This window comes from Caloenas nicobarica, chromosome 3, assembly GCF_036013445.1.
Source record: "Caloenas nicobarica isolate bCalNic1 chromosome 3, bCalNic1.hap1, whole genome shotgun sequence".
In the NCBI taxonomy this organism is placed as follows: Eukaryota; Metazoa; Chordata; class Aves; order Columbiformes; family Columbidae; genus Caloenas; species Caloenas nicobarica.
This window is the reverse complement of record NC_088247.1, coordinates 16,947,053-16,963,012: the sequence shown is the minus strand read 5'-3', so window position 1 is coordinate 16,963,012 and position 15,960 is coordinate 16,947,053. Positions and strand designations below refer to the sequence as shown.

The following is a 15,960-nucleotide window of genomic DNA, read 5'->3' as shown; positions in this document are numbered from 1 at the left end:
CATTGCCTCCCATTTTGTATGTGTAATTTTTCCATAAGTGTTTATCAGAGTCAAAGATCCAGTGGTTCTGAGAAACATGTAAGATGTCAAGACCAGCATTTTGGACCTACACCTTTTGGGCATTTCAAAGAGTATGTAGCACTCAATGACTTTCGTTTGTTTGCTTCCTTGTCTTTGGTAGAAGGAAATCTCCTGTTTCTTAATGTTTTTGTTTTTCATGGCTATACACTTTGGCACCCTATGGTGGTTCTGCAATCACCTGGTAAGCCAAACCTTTTTATTCTCCTTAGTTTTTTTCTGACTGATCTCCCATTTCATATTTGTATTTTTGCCTTGGATACACAACTTTGCAGTCCTCACTGTTGAATTTCTTCCCATTCTCATTAATCATATCAATTAATTGAATCAAAACACTCATATTTTAAAAGAATGAAACACAGAAACACAGTTTATGTTTGTGAAAGTTTGTCCATTTTTCTAATTACAATATTCTTTTACATTTTATATGCAAATATAATTACATGGAGTATTGACTGTCACAAATTATTTTAATTCCTCCTTTTTTTTTTTTTTTTCTTTTTTGACTGGGAGAGGAAAGAAATAAGTTGAGTCCATATTGCCTTGATAGAAGGGTAGGATACTTTGCTATTGGGATAATTTTTCTCTGTATTTCATGGCTTTGTAGTGGATCATCTACCTGAACAAAAGCTAAGCTGAGTCCTCAGCTAGCGAAGTCAGTGTTAGTTGAGGTGGTATTTAGCCTGCTTCCATCACATATTCGTTCCCTGGATGTTTCAGCATCGTTCTACAGACTCAGTGTGCACTATCACCATAAAAATCTGGTACCACTTCCCAGACAAACTGAATTTAAAAAGCCTGTTCTATTGTGGTGAATGAATATCTGAGGAAATCCTGAGATGAATGTAATGCTAAGGGTTAAAACAACCCCAACAAAACATATCTGGTAGAGACAACAGTGTAGTAAAAGTGCTCGCCACACTCATGCAGCTACAGAGCTCTTGTTCAGAAATATCCCTGGAGGTTTCTTCAGCTGGAGCACCCGGGTATGTTGGTCCTCCTGCTCATGCCTGGTTTTCACATCGTCTTTTCCATCGGGTTGTATTGTATCAAGGGGCTGCCTGGTAGCTGGAGTTGGAAAGCTGACCTAGCTGAAAAAAATATATGTATATATGGTTTTTTTCCTTCCCTTGCATCATTATAAACACAGATTGTTTCTCTCCTGTGATTTACCTCGTGTCCCCGCAAACACTTGTCCTGGACCAGCTGAGAAAGCAGGCAGGGGAAGAAGGGAGGGCCCAAGGGAGCCTGACCTGCCTAGTCTGTACATGTTCACCACATTACAGCTTTGAGTTTCACTTGTTCTGTTTCCCTTAGTGCTGTCCGTGGTTTTATGTTTGTTTGTGTTTTCCTGTCGTCCTTGTTTTGGACTTTTATGTGTACCACCTTGCTAAGATAGTAGGTGCTTGAGTTGTCACTGGTGTGCCAAGGACATAAGCTGTCGTTTCGGTTGGACCCTGGCTATACTGTGCGTGTTGGGTTGGCTCTTCCACTGCCGAATCCCGGTGAAAGTGGGAGTTGGTTGAGGGAAGTTGCAAACCAAAATGATGGCTTCGGTTGAGGAAGAGGACTGGAAGATTTTCCCTTGCTGAGAGTCTGTGCTTTCTGACTGAGACAGTCACAGGCCAGAAGATTTTATGAATCTAGAGAATCCTTGACTGCAGTAGCACAAGTGGTTCGTAATTCATCCAATGCATTTATCCTTCCAACACTTCTCTTTTTTCTTCTCCCTCTCCCCCAAACTAAGGTGCAGAGATTTAATAATTGATCAGCTACACACACAGATCTGAGCCTTAGCTGTGAACTAAATCTATGACTTTTAAGTGTCTGGTCAGCCTTCTCTTTGGACTGTTATTTGTAATGCTTGTAGCTAGACACATTCCTTTTGCTTTGTCCCCAAGAGAGTAATTGCCCTTTGATGCAGTTATTGATGAAATTATCATTCCTCTTTAGTCAGCTGATCAGATTATGCTTTTCTGAGGTTATTTTTAGAAATCACTGAATACACAATGAGGGAGTTTACTTTGTGTACTCCCATGCAGACAGGTGACTAATTTAACCTTTGAGATCGCACTGTGTACATGTTTGTTACAGTGGATGCAATTCAAATTGCTGTAGAGGGTGAACAGAACTCTGTGTGACTTTTATGGAATCTCTTGGTGTTTTCTTTCGCCTTCCTCTGTATTTCAGAATTGTAAGTGAAAAGGCCTCTGCACTTCTCCTGCTAATACGTGAACTATAAAGATGCTGGAGGTAAAACTTCCCATGGATATAGCGGTACCATGACACTTTGTTAATGTTGAGGCAACATCTAAATCCATTTGTTTCCATGGGATGCTGCAAAGATTTTGTTCAGCTATTTGTGGTCTGAATGGATTCAGTTTAAGAATACTCCCACAAATATGAGAGATAATATTTCTTTTTGTATTCAGTATGTTAAAATAATTGGATAGGGTCTCAGAGACTGACTTTCCGCACAATTTCTCTTGCACAAATTATTAACAATGGAGCAATGGTAGGTCAGATGTGTAGCTGCTGCATTTCACTGAAATTTTTAATTAAAACTGACATTAATTTAGTACTTTTTGTTTGCTTTTTTTAGCACGTATCATGCTAAACAGCTCTTGGAGTAACATAATTAGTAGTGTTTGGTATTGTTCTTCAGTGCGGTCTAAAGGCCTGCTTCTACTTCTTTCATTGAAACAGATTGGTTATAACTGCTTGAGTATTCTGGACAGGACTTACAACATAAAATTCAAGTTTATTGGTGAAAGCTTTGCCTAGCGATAAAGTGTGTGAAAGATATTTGAGAGATATGCAATTTATTTTGTTCAGCATAGCAGTGAGAAAGTTCATATGGTTGGGAGTGCAATTAATTAACTAAGTTAACCAGAAAAATATAAATTAAATTCCATTTTTAATATTCTGCCTGGGGAAGTGATATTGCTTGTTTCTTCAGCAGTGTTAGAACATATGATGGGTTGAAACCGTTTTAAGCTTCTTTAATAATTTAACATAGTAAGAAGATACTGTGTAAATAGTTACGTTTTAGATGGTGCTGGGAATACATGATGCTGGTTACCAGCAGAAGAGGGAAGATGTACTTCTGTGGAGAAGGAGACAGAATAGGTTGTATTGGATGGGTGTGGGAGCAACTGGCAAGTAATTTATTAATCACAGAAATAAATTTAACTAACATAATCATGTTATAATTACAGAAGGTTTCCAGGGCACAGCTTTGCCAGAGGACAATCAAGCATTTAACTTTTAATTTTTCTCTTTTGTTTTAGGCTCTGGATGTTGACCGCACTGTTCTCTATAAAATGAAGAAGTCTGTCAAAGCCATAAACATATCTGGTCTGGGTAAGTACATAATAATTCCTGGTAGTTTATATTATCCAAATTGGAGGATTTAAACAGTCAGTCATCTTACTGAATCAGAAAGAATTATATGGGTAACTCTGAGAAGAGAAAAATGTACATTTTAAACAGCCATCTTGAGGTAGCTACTTGATCATGAGCTTGGGAAGGATGAAATCTCGGGAGGCAGCTGAAGCTGTAATATCCAGCTGGTGTGCTGCTACTGAGCGTGCAAACTGTGCCAGGTCTGGGCTACCTGCTCCTGCTGCCACCCCTGGTGCTTGGCAGATCCCTAAATGAGATTTTTAGTTCATCTAAAGCTGCATATGCAGTGAAATCAACTTAACTGGGATTAGATGAGCACCTGAAGTGGGAAGGCTTATGTGTCATCGAGAGCTGAGGGCTTGGGAGGGGTGAAATTACTCTCTTTGGCAGCAACATTGGCTCTACTGCTTTGTGAAACTTCGCCTTTCCTGGTGACTTCCAGTTACATATGGTGAGAACTTCATGACAAGAGAGGGCTGATGAGCTGTAATTCTTTTGTTGTCATGATGCACAAAGTCAGATGTTTCTTTTGCAATGCTGATAAAAATACAAAGAACTGTTGCTGTGTGTATTTTTATATGTGTGCCAATCTCGTGGAGTTGTGTGTGTTTATCTTCTTTGAAAAAATAACTGAAGCTTTTGTTTTTGTGGATCAGCAGCATTTTGTGAATAAGAAACAGCATTTGTTTTTGTTGATAGGAAACATCATTTTGTTGGCTTTTGTTCTCACTTTGCAGTTCATAGCAATTAGAGCAAACCAAACCTATATTATATGCAAAACAGGCCTGGTGACCTTGGAGAGCCACCAATATCTGACAGAACTTGTGGGCATGTTGGTGTTCAGATATAAGGTTATAACAAGAACTGCTGTGGTGGTATAATTCTTATCAGCTAATTGAAAGTAAGTTCGTTCTTGCCTAACCTAGTGAAGCCGTTACCTTTGAATCATGGAAGGTCCAATTTCAGATTCATCTGGAGCTGTGTCATCCTTTATATATTTATTTGGCACGCTTTTTTCTGATTTTTTTTCTTACATAATTTTTGAGTGCTTGACTATGCCTCATAATCAGTGTACTTGTTAGAGCATTGTAGTAAATCACTAGTTTTTGCATAAAATCAGTACCTTGCCTAGTTTTTAAATTCATGCTGCCCAGTATTGACAATAAAGAGGCATTTAGAGGCATTTGTCTTCTACCAGCAGAAATATCACCAACCCTGCCACGTGCCAGCCTTTGGGGTTTCTTTTGACAAAAAAACCCTCTGTGGCCCTGTACTCTTAAGAACACAGCTACTGGATTTTTAATATAGATCCCCTGACTATTAAGTAATCGTGTTTTGGCTTTCTTTTTTAATGTGTGAATTTAGAAACCATTATGGAGGATTAGATCGTGAGTCCAGTGTGTAAATAATTTAGTTTCTTACTTGAAAAAAAGCCTCTAAACCCTAAAGTAAACCTGGTTTGGACTTCTTTTTTTAATAGATTCCAAACCTTTTGCTTGTAAGAAAACTTTTAAAATCCATCAGGAAGAAACCATAGGACAGGGAGAGTATTTTTGGAGGGTTCCATGAAAAAATATCATTTTGTGTTCTTCAGAAGCACTTGTGAAGTACTAGCTCAGCTAATGGTATTGCTGCAATAACTACCATCAGGATTATGGGGAGTGTTTCAGAACTGCTCTTGAGCTGCTGGTTTGTTGGCGTTGTTTAATCTGCTGCATAGATCCGGAAGAACAATCCCTAGGATGCTGGGGAATAGAAAACTCTTGGGGATGCTGTATGGAATAGCAAGCTTTTGTTTTCTAAGGTGAAAAGTCAGTGTGGTTCAGCTACTAGTTGCACACCTAACTGCAACAGTTAATGGTAGCAGCCTTTTCACCTGGTTTTCATGTCGTGGCAGCTTTCTCTTCTTGCTTTATGAATTGTGTCCTGACCTTCACCCTTGCCTGGGTTCACATACACTAAGCTGGATGCAGGAAGCAGTCCGAATGCAGAAAGCAGTGTGGAAACAATTCACTTTACTGAGTAGCTATGTGAACTAGAGGAGTTGTGGCCTGCCACATGCTGTCTGTGCCAGTTTGTTTAAAGCTTGTTCAGGTGTGTCTACATCACACGATAGTATTAGTTGAACATTCTTACTTCATCCTACAGCGCAAGCAACAAAAAGTTTCCTAAGTGCTCAGCCCCTGCTGTTGGTGCTGAGGAAAAATAAATACAGTTCAGTGGTAGGACTTAGTTTTTAAACTGAATGGCTGTATAAAAACTGTCTTTTACAGGCTGCAAATTCAAGCGCTCAAGGTAGAAACTTGTAGAATTGACGCTGTTTGTGTAACTTCAGTTCTACATGTACATTATGACTGTTTTTAATTCCACAATATTATACCACCACTCCACAGGGTTTTAGTGTAATATGTTGGAAATTAAAGAAAATTTGTAGCTACTTGAGAAACAAAGTTCTTGAATTTCTGTCCAAATAGGAATGTTGTGTCCAAATAGGCTTATTGTTAAGTTGTAGTGTGCTAGATTTATTGAACTGGTTGTTTAACTAATGCATAGAAATTTGATGAAAGGACATTGCATTAAGAATCCTTTGGATTTTCAATGTGTTGGTGTCTACAAACAGGCTTGAAATTAAACTGGATCATTACTTGTTTGAACAGACTAATCCTCTCTAAATAATCTTCAGGGTTTATGCTGGTCTCATGTAATGACCAAGAAAGGATCTTTGTTCTTATTAATGCATAATCCGTTTTCTAAGGTGTGGTTTTTTTCCCGACTTCCTTTGAAGTGTTAGAAATTGGCCACAGCTAGAATAAGAGGTATGCAACATGAACTTTCTCAGGTGCCAACACAGTGTGTTCTGCCCATGTGCTCAAGCTTTACATGCTCACTAAGCTTGGGTTCAGAAAGACTTTTGGTTTTATTCCACAGATCAGACTGACAGTGACTTTTTATGCCTGTCTCCACAAGCAAGTAGTCTGGTGTCCTAGGAGTGAATCAGTAGGTTGAAGTACTTAAGACTTAGACCCCTCAGGTTTCCCTTCTATTTGAATCAGGGGAACTTGTTTTAGGCCTAGATCTTATCTCATTCCCTGGGCTGAATAACCCCACAACACGTGCAGCTCAAGGCTTTCTGAAGGGCAGAAGCATTAGGTGTGTGCTGGATGACTTGCCCTGGTACAGCCCGCATGGTGATTCAGAACCTGGTGTCTCCATTAAGCACTGGATCACTTCTGGGGCAGAGCTGCTGGTTTTGTTGTCTCGGAAAGGAATCTACTTGTGAACCAAAAGTACTTTGAGAACTGAACTGGGCTGTGGTAAACGCAGGCTGCTAGGATTTGCTTCAGATCCTTCCTGTTGCTCTGAATCGGAGAGCTGACATAGGTGCGGGTTTTGTCCTCACCTGTAGCGTAGTTTGTAGTTCCATTTCGTAAGATGACCCAAGAGTCTTATTTGATCTATTGTCTTCTGTTGCAGAGATCCGGGACTCTGCCAACACATTCAATCACCTCTGTTTCTTTGTTCAGCACACAGTTAAAATTAGAGAGTGTTAATAAAAGACTCTAAAAGTTCATTGTAGCAGTTATGTCGTCTCTGGTATGGTGCAGAAATATTGCGGGTCTTTCTGGAGTGGGTACCTGTCAGATGATTGTATTGTCTTGGTGAGATATTGTCCTTTGTACAGCATGTGGATAGATACACCTAAACCAGAATTAGTGAGGTACATCATATTTGTGGCATACCAGTGTTAAAATACAAATAATAAGTGTTTATTGTATGAAGTAAAGATTTTTAGCAATAAATGTTCTGAAAAGTTTTTTTTTTAAAAAAACAAACAAACCTCAATTGTAATTTCAATAACATTTTATCTACTGATGATATTTTCATGTTTTGCTCTTTTTGAAGCTCACGTGGAAAATGAAGAACAGTACACACAAGCACTGGAGAAATTCGGAGGCAACTGTGTTTGCAGGGATGACCCAGATTTGGGAACAGCATTTTTAAAATTTTCTGTGTTTACAAAGGAATTAACTGCACTCTTCAAAAATTTGGTAAGAATTACTTAAGAAAAACATGTCAGAATTTTAAGACCATTACAAAGGCTATGTTTCTGAATTATAACAGCTCTTCATGTTGAAGACAATTTGTGTTTTAGCAACCACTGTTTTTAAATAAATTCTTGGCTTAGGAAAATGTCTCATGCCCTAGCCTTTCCCCTTGCAACACTCAAAACTAAAAAAAAAGCCAAAAAAACCCCAAAAACCAAACCAAAGGAAAACCAAAAAAAACCAAACCACCACAAAAAAACCCAAACAAACCCAACAAAACCCTCTCTTCTAACAATTCTCACATCTTAAAGGTTCTCACAATAAAGTAGTTATAACAAGTATTATAAAACACACATACCAATGTGCTTTAAAATTGTGGAACCTGCAAAACCCGACTTGGTTTACTCTCTGTTCATGTTGCTTTTACTTTATGTTTTCACACTTTCTGTTTGTATTTATAAAGGGAGATTTTTAGTGCCCCTGGAAGAGAGAGAGTCTCTTGCTTCTGAGGGAAGACGGTCAGGAAAACAGGATCAAATATAAGGCTATAATGACAATCGTGTCCACTGGGGACCAGTCCTGCAACTGAAGCCAGTGAGGCTTGAAAGCACCCTTCAGTGAGCCAAATGGGATGGAGCCAAATGGAATAACAGGAGTTTTAGTTATGAATGGAGAATTTTCAGCCTCAATTTCACGTTAATCAGAGGGCACAAAAAGAGCAGATTCTGACTACATCCTACTAGCTACAGCATTCCTGTGTCTGAGTAAGCCCCAAACTAACTTGAAACCACAGAACTCTGAAACCAGGGGCTACAAAGGGGACATGACCCAGATTCCTACAAGCATTTAAAAGTGTGTGCCTGATGAAATCAATGGGATGGAGACACATCAAATGCTTTTGTGAGTCCAGAGCAAATGTCTGTAGTTTGCAGCCAGCTGGTCGTAATCAGTTCTTTGGAGAATGTTTCCAGCTGATGGGATTGAGGGCAGTCCCATTCACTCCCTGGTGCTGTCCTCTCTTTTTATCCAGTTATGATATTGATGGGAGAGAATCTAGCCCCAGATGTATTTATCAATGCTGAAATGTATTTCATATTGGTCGTATTGATTTGAATATCTCTGGATGTAGAAATACTATCAGAAGAGACATCTTTACTGAATGCGAGTCAGTCAGTTGTCCTGGGTCTCCTGTACAGAGGTTGACTGCTCCTGTGGAAGGGGAAATAGAACGGGTCTTCTAATTCATACCTTCTGTTGCCTAAAAAACCCTCTCTATCATACATTAATTGCAATATGGTGACTTCATTAAGCAAATGGATCTGGGAAATGTGATGTTTAGATGGTTTTAAAAAGCAATCTGCTAAAAGCTGCACCTCCTCCCCAGAAAAACCTTCTAATTTATTATATTTCAAAAAGACTTTTAAAAGCTAAAAAAGTTGCAGTTTTACAAAAAAATCTTAGCTATCCGTTCTCTTAAAAATGGCAATTACTATCTTTTCAAAATGTTTCAGACAAGAATAACTTTACTTCCAGAAACTGGAAAGGGGGAAAAAAAAAAATATATATATATATTTGTAGGATGCAAGATGTGTGATTTTATTACCTTATCCATCTAAGCATTCTGTGTGTCTTCGCCAAGGAATGTTTCTAAAACTTTTTGTTGTGTACTGCTTTTTCACTAGCAACCATGTATTGTTGCTTCAGTTTGTTTCTATAAGTAGAGAGTATGTCTTGAGATAGGAGCCGAGTCTGATCTTCCGTGTTTCTGAAGCGAATAATAATTTTGCATGGACATTAATGTAATAATTTTTTTATTGCAGTAGCATAGGCACTTTCTCTCTTCTTTAGTACTGTTCAGTGAAGGCCAGGTCTCTGTAAGGTTCTGCCCTGTCTTAAAATGCTTCACATTGTTGAAGTTTAAAGTTTTTTGTTGTCTCCTGACTAGCAGAGGAAAACTGAAAAAACAGAGGAACCTAAGGGTCCTCGAGTTTGGTGTCTCTCTAGGAAAATAATTTCCTCCAGAAAGAAATACATATGAAAAAAGACCTAAACTTCATTATTGCTTGAAAATACCATATTTATAAAAAAGAATTCTAGAATTCTAAAAGAATTATTAAACAAAATTAAAGTCTTATGTAACTTTGCCTTTCAGAAGTTAATACCACTAAAATAAATTGTTGGTAACTGGTCACTTTGAAAATTTGTTTGTAAGTTCATTGACAGAGGTCTCGTTTTCTAAGAGGTTACAAGAGCATTGACTAGTGTGAAAAGGCCTATACAGTAGTTGGAAATAATTTGGGGTGCTATTTTCATATAGCCATATGTGAAACAAGCCACATGCAGTCTCACAGTGCGATGAAGTATCAAAGTCTTCAAGCATGTTGGCAGTAAAAGCATACCTCTCCTCTGGTGTTTCCTTGTAGCACCCAACATATTTTGGTTTTCAATAGTTTAATCAAAAACATAGCCATGGACATACAACCTGCTGCTGTTAAAAACACCTTCTGAAAGATACTGTTTTTAAATAGACCTATGCCTGGAGTTTCATGGGGAGCTGAATTTCCACAGAAGATTTTAGCTGAAACGAGCAGGGAATGTGCAGGGAAGTGAGAGGACATGTTCAGACTGGAACAGATGCCAAAGCTGTTAACACTGGCAAAGCTTTAGGGCTACTGTCAAGTTTTGCTTTGTCATATATTTTGCTTTTGTTTCTAGAAGCTGATGTGTTCTGCCAGCTCTTGGCCTGGGTGGCATTTAGAGCTGTAGCTCACAAGTGCTTCTGCAAAAAGATTTTCCTTAAACTTGTCTTTAGTAAGGTAAAGGAAAGCTGTTTTAAAATTCTTCTACTTCAACATCTTGTTTTTTCTAATATTTTTAAAGGTTTCCAATAACACTTTGATGTTTTTGTGGACTTATCAAGGCATCAGTGTTTTAAAATATTTCATTAACATCTGAAGCTTTTCTTCCTTGGAATCCAATTATTCAATTGTAAACTATTCAGGTTGAAGTTCAAGTCTTGGGGTTTTGTACATGTTTTGCTATGCTTTTTTATGTGTGCACTTCTAAATAGTGCATAAATCTCAAAAAAATCTTTGAAGAATTTTGATTCTTCACATTTGAAGTGAATTCTAGAGCACTCTTAGGAGGAGTAAATTGATATTTTCTGTATATCAGGGCCTCATAATTTAACTTTAGCCTTTCTAACACATTGTTTTGATCAGTTTATGATACACTGGGAATACTTTTTCTTTTGCTATAGCTCCAACACCAAGCTACAAATTTTCATTCAGCTTCTTTTGGATTAGAAATATTTTTAAGGAGATTGATGAATCAATGTGGGGTTTTTGGCTAGTGAATTATCAAAAAACACTAGAGGGTTTTTCAGAGGTAACATGGTACCTTTTGTGGCATGTACAGTATTGCTGCTTGATGGTAATCTTGGTGCTAATTCCTGGCAGAATAGTGGCACCCACAGTGCCCAGGTGGGTTAGGTGTGTATGTCACTTACAGTGTTAATTACTCTGTCTTCCCAATAAACTTGATGCCAGGTTATGAAAGTGTGAGTCTTAATATGAACAATGTTAGGACAAGGAAAGGCTCATTTCAATGTGTTTGCACTTCAAATATTTTTTTCCTTTTAATACTATCCTTAGACCGTTATGCCAAAAAGAAATAAAATCTGTCATTGCCTGTCATCTTTGTCAGCACTTCTTGAAAAGGGATTTGATCTGTGAAGACGAAGTAGCTATTTAACAAATTCCATTTTCTGTATTTGTTGTTCTACATACTCTTTGCCCTTTCTTTTTCGTTTATTTAAATTTAAAGCTCATGAAACATGCTGGAATCTGGTGTTTGCACGCTGTGGAAGGTAGCTGGGAGGAGGAGATTCCATGTGAGAAGTTTTTCTATTAATAATCCTTGGATTTTTAGCCAGGAAAAATGGAAGAACAATGACAATATTTTTCAGACTGTATGCTCCTGTTTTACTTCATCTTTTAACTGTAAGAAGGAGATTTGCTTAAATGTAAAAGGTAACAAATAACAAAACTGAAGGAAATAGCTTTTCTGTATGATATATAATATACATATATAATAAACTTTATTATATACATATATAATAAACTTAAGAATTTTATTTCTGGGATAGTAAGTCAAACTAAGGTTTTAAAAATACGTTTGGTGCTTGAACCTTCACAAGCATATTTTGTTTAGAAGGAATCAGTTGAGTGCATGAAAAAAGCTACAGACGTACATATTTGAGGTTGGAGTATTATATATGAAACTTAAGGATTTAAGTTGTCTTGTTTCAGATTTTCGCTGGTACGCTTCAGGAGAGGTTGGTTTAATGGTGAGAGAAAAAAAGTGAGAGTACTTTCTGGTTTACACATGTGAAGAAATAAACCAAGATGTAATAATTTCTCCTTAGTGGCATGGGTTCAGCTCCACCTGGAATCTTATCTTTATTTCTTTGCCAAAGGATATTGATCCAGCTGGAAGAAATTCAGAGGATGGTAACAAGAAATGGTCAGGGTTTGAATAAATTGTTCTATGAAGGAAGCTTACACGATTTGGAAGTGCACAGTTTGGCTCACAAATAACTATGTGATTGTGGAAGAGGAAAATGAATAATTGCATATAAATGGGATCTCACTGTGAAAAATATTAGATGAAGTGTCCCAGAGAAAGTGGGAGAAGCTTACCACTTGGGTGTTTAACCTAGATTAGAAAATGTACAATTGGGAATTCTCCTCCTCTGGCAAGGAAGATGGGCTGGAATAACTTCAAGTCTCTTTCCTCCTATGCATTTAAAATTCTATACTTTATGCTTTTAAAAATACCCTTTAAAATGTATTTCCTGTCATTTTGTGCTTGCACTTCCTAACAGAGAAGTTCCCAGCCTGTAGTTTGTGTAGCAGGGGTGGTCCAGGGGCCGTTTCTGAACAGGACGTGGTGGCAACACCTGATACCTGGTGCGAAGGCTTTTTCTGGGCACTTCGTAGCGTTCAGCTGCTGCTTTGCCAGAGTTGCTTTTCCCACAAGGGTGGTGGCTCATGTCCCACCTCGGCTGCTGGGACACCCCACCAGGCAGGGCGTGAGGGCAGCGGAAAGGCAGCGCTTGTCCTTATGTGCCAGAGGGAGGGATGAAAGTTTGTGCTACAAATCTTTGTCACGTGATTTTCTGAAGCCTTGGGGTTAGATGCTAAAAGCTCCAAGTTGAGACAAACAAACATCTCATCTACAGCGGATGTTCTGATTTCCACTTGCTCCCTGCTGTGTTGATTGCCCTGCTGAAGCTCACATCACTGGGAAAACTTTTGGAGAGTATTCAATCCAATAGTACTTGCCATAGAAAAATGAAAATAACTTAAATACTGATTTGTCAGCAGGCAGTGCTGCTGTCACTTGCGCACAGCCGAGCTCATTGCCAGTCGAGAAGCCCACAGCTTCCCACATGGACTACATCTAGAATTTGGTAATGGCAATAGGAGTCATATCATACACTGTCCAACTGCCTGAATTTTAGTTTAAATAACAAATGTTTTAAGGTCCACTCTGTTTATCTGCATGTTAAGAAAACTTTTTTTGCTTGGATTTAGAAAACAACCAAACCTATTGAAGTATCGCAGGCACCAGTATCCAAAGCTGTTCTGAGAAAGACTGATTAAAATAAACAGGAGGACTGGCAAATGAGGAACTTCAGTGTTTAGCCGTAGGCTCTTAAGCTACTTGAAAATCTTCTTTCCCCTTCACAAATGTTGGCTCGCCTGTTGTCTCTGCCATCGCTTCTGGCAGCTGCGTGTTTGTTGATGTTTGTGTTCTCCCTCCTGCCATTTCTTCTTCCTCTTCTCTGAGCCTTCTCCCACTTAGAAAGTTTTAATTTATTACCCTGCCTCTGTCATCTTATCTTATTGGAAGCTGTCAGAGGAAAAGTGCGAGTCTGCCAAAGCAGCAGTGTTGGAAGTGGAAACCAGGTCAACTGTTGGTTTTTTTCTTTCTTTTTTTAAAAACATATGAAACTTGCTAGTGTTCCTCTGACACAGGATGAATTCAATTACTATGAAGCTTTCCTGCACCTTTGAGCATGTCTCTTTTAAAGGAGTTTTTTAAAACATAAAATAACAAAAATGAGACAGTTATTAATATATACATTTTAGGTCCCTGTATACACACAAAGTAGGAACTGCAGCATATTAATGCTTCTCTGCGTGCCAAAAATGGATCTATATTTTTAGATAGTTCAGCTTCTCAAGAAAGCAGAAAAACATGTAAGATCTTTTTCTGTATATTGCTTGCTGGTTTATAAACATGAGCAAGTATGATTCGTCTGACTAGGTTAATAATGACAAGTTCATGCATTATGTATGTTTACATTTGTTACAAATAAAATAGGAGCATAGGGAATACAATAGACTGATAGTAATATACAGGTGGCAGCACACAGAAGAAATTAATTCGAAGAGGCAAACGTTGTCCGAACTTTTTAAAAGAATGTTGGGCTTTTTCTCCTCTTTTTAAAGTTGCTTTGGACTTTCAGGCCCCATGACTTGAAATGCTTGGAAGCACCCAGAACTGTTTTGGAGGCTGATTGATATTTACATTAATATATCTGGGATGATACTTGAGGGTTTGACATTTTTTCTTTTCTGACTTAAGGAAAAAGCAGTTGCCTTGAGTCTGCTGTTGGGAAATACTTTATTTTTGCATTGTGCCTATTTATCTGGATTTGAAGAATAATTAAATGGAGGCTATGAAAGTATCGATCCTTAGATTAGACCTTTTGACTGCATCATACTAATAAAGTGAAGTAACAAAATAGAAAACTTTGCATAGGATGAGATCTTAGCTTCTCCACCTGGAGAGCCATTCTGGATGTGTCTGTCCATAGAGGTATGTGTTCCATCTGTCTTTTTCTAGAAGTTTTTATTTTTTTACATAAGTTTTGTGTGATCTAAACCTTTTCACTTGTCTCCTGTGTCTACAACATATAATTTTATTAACTTTGAGCATGGTTATGTTGATATGCAGATGTTGTACTACTGCTGAGAAGTTGAAAGGTGGATGGTTTCCAGCACTGCCAGCTAAACATGTGTAGATGTTGCTTATTCCATTTTTATAGGAATTATTTTAAAAACAAATGCAGCTGAAATTTAACTTGTTGCTTCTAAAGGACTGTGGTTGAGCTCTGCGGCTTTTTGAGGAGGAAGAGTAGGGTGGACGAGGGGAAATGTGATTTGTACTAAGAGTTTAAAAGATCACATTTTCTGTATTTCTTCAACCTTCCCATGTCCCAGGCAATCTGTCCAAGCTTCAAAATTGATGTATGTTCACTTTTTCTTTGATTGCTGGCTGAAATTTCAAGCCCATACATGAAGGTAGCACTTTTGAAGAGGAAGGCTGGGGGGCGGGGGGCTTTGTTGGTTTTATTAGTAGCAGCTGTTGAGTACCACTGAGGATGGGATCCTGGAGCCTGTGCTAGTGAGGCCACCAAGTCACTACAGGGTAATAATGTTCTGTGTTTTTCCATTCTGGGCAAGATGAAGCATCACAGTGGGAAATATTTTTTTCCTGAAGTTCCTGTTAGTGTCCTTTCTTCTCTGGATGGGTTACGGTAAAAGGGACTTTGATGTCCGTGACATTGTGTCTGAAGAAACAGAAGCATTTGTGGCTACATGATGCAAAGTTCTTTCTGTACTTTGAACATTTGAAATCCATCTTCATAGAATTCACATGTGTATTTCAGTGCTGCTTGAAAAACATCACATTTTAAAAGGATAGCTAACAATAACGTCAAAAAAAGAAATCAATCCAAAGGCAACCTTTACCACGTTGCTGCAAAAAATATTCTGATTTTTTTTCCACTGTGTGGTTTTAAAATACCCTGGTTTTCACTCTGCAATCCATTTGAATTGTTACTGTTTAAACGCTCTACCTAGACATCATGGCCCATACCTTGAATGTTTTCCCTGAACCATAAGGGATTGACCATGAAGTCTTTCTTTTCCTGGTGTATACTACTTATTGGCTTATTCCTACCATCTTTCTTCAGTCTTTTTCCATATCAAAGTATTATCATATAGATACTTTATCTAGAACCATGATTATTTTACTGTTGTCTTAATTTGATTTTTTTTTTCTTCTTGGATTATTTGTTTACTGTTGAATTACTTGCATATTCAAGACCTCATAAAATCCTTATTTCACAGTGTGTATGAGATAAATAAGGCAGATGTATTACTTTTTAAGAATACATGGAAAATATTGGCTTTTTTACAGGCCAGTGTTCTTTGTCTTTAAAACTGCTGTCAGAGTAAGATGCCGTGTATTGTGAGAACAGCAGATATGTTTTATGGAATAGGTCTGAAGAGACTGGAGAATAAACAAGATTAATTTAAAATATGCAGATGAGCTTAAAATATATAAACGCTGGAAA

General features: G+C 37.9%; 1 protein-coding gene across 2 annotated transcripts in view; it reads left to right on the top strand.

Annotated features, from left to right (window-relative positions):
- ASAP2 (ArfGAP with SH3 domain, ankyrin repeat and PH domain 2) overlaps positions 1-15,960 on the top strand; it is a 94,427-nt gene that overhangs the window by 19,781 nt on the left and 58,686 nt on the right. For both annotated transcript variants that reach the window (XM_065630816.1, XM_065630815.1), the window contains exons 2-3: positions 3,369-3,441; positions 7,387-7,532. In XM_065630816.1, the coding sequence (XP_065486888.1) occupies positions 3,369-3,441; positions 7,387-7,532 (219 nt within the window). The remainder of the gene's footprint in view (positions 1-3,368; positions 3,442-7,386; positions 7,533-15,960) is intronic.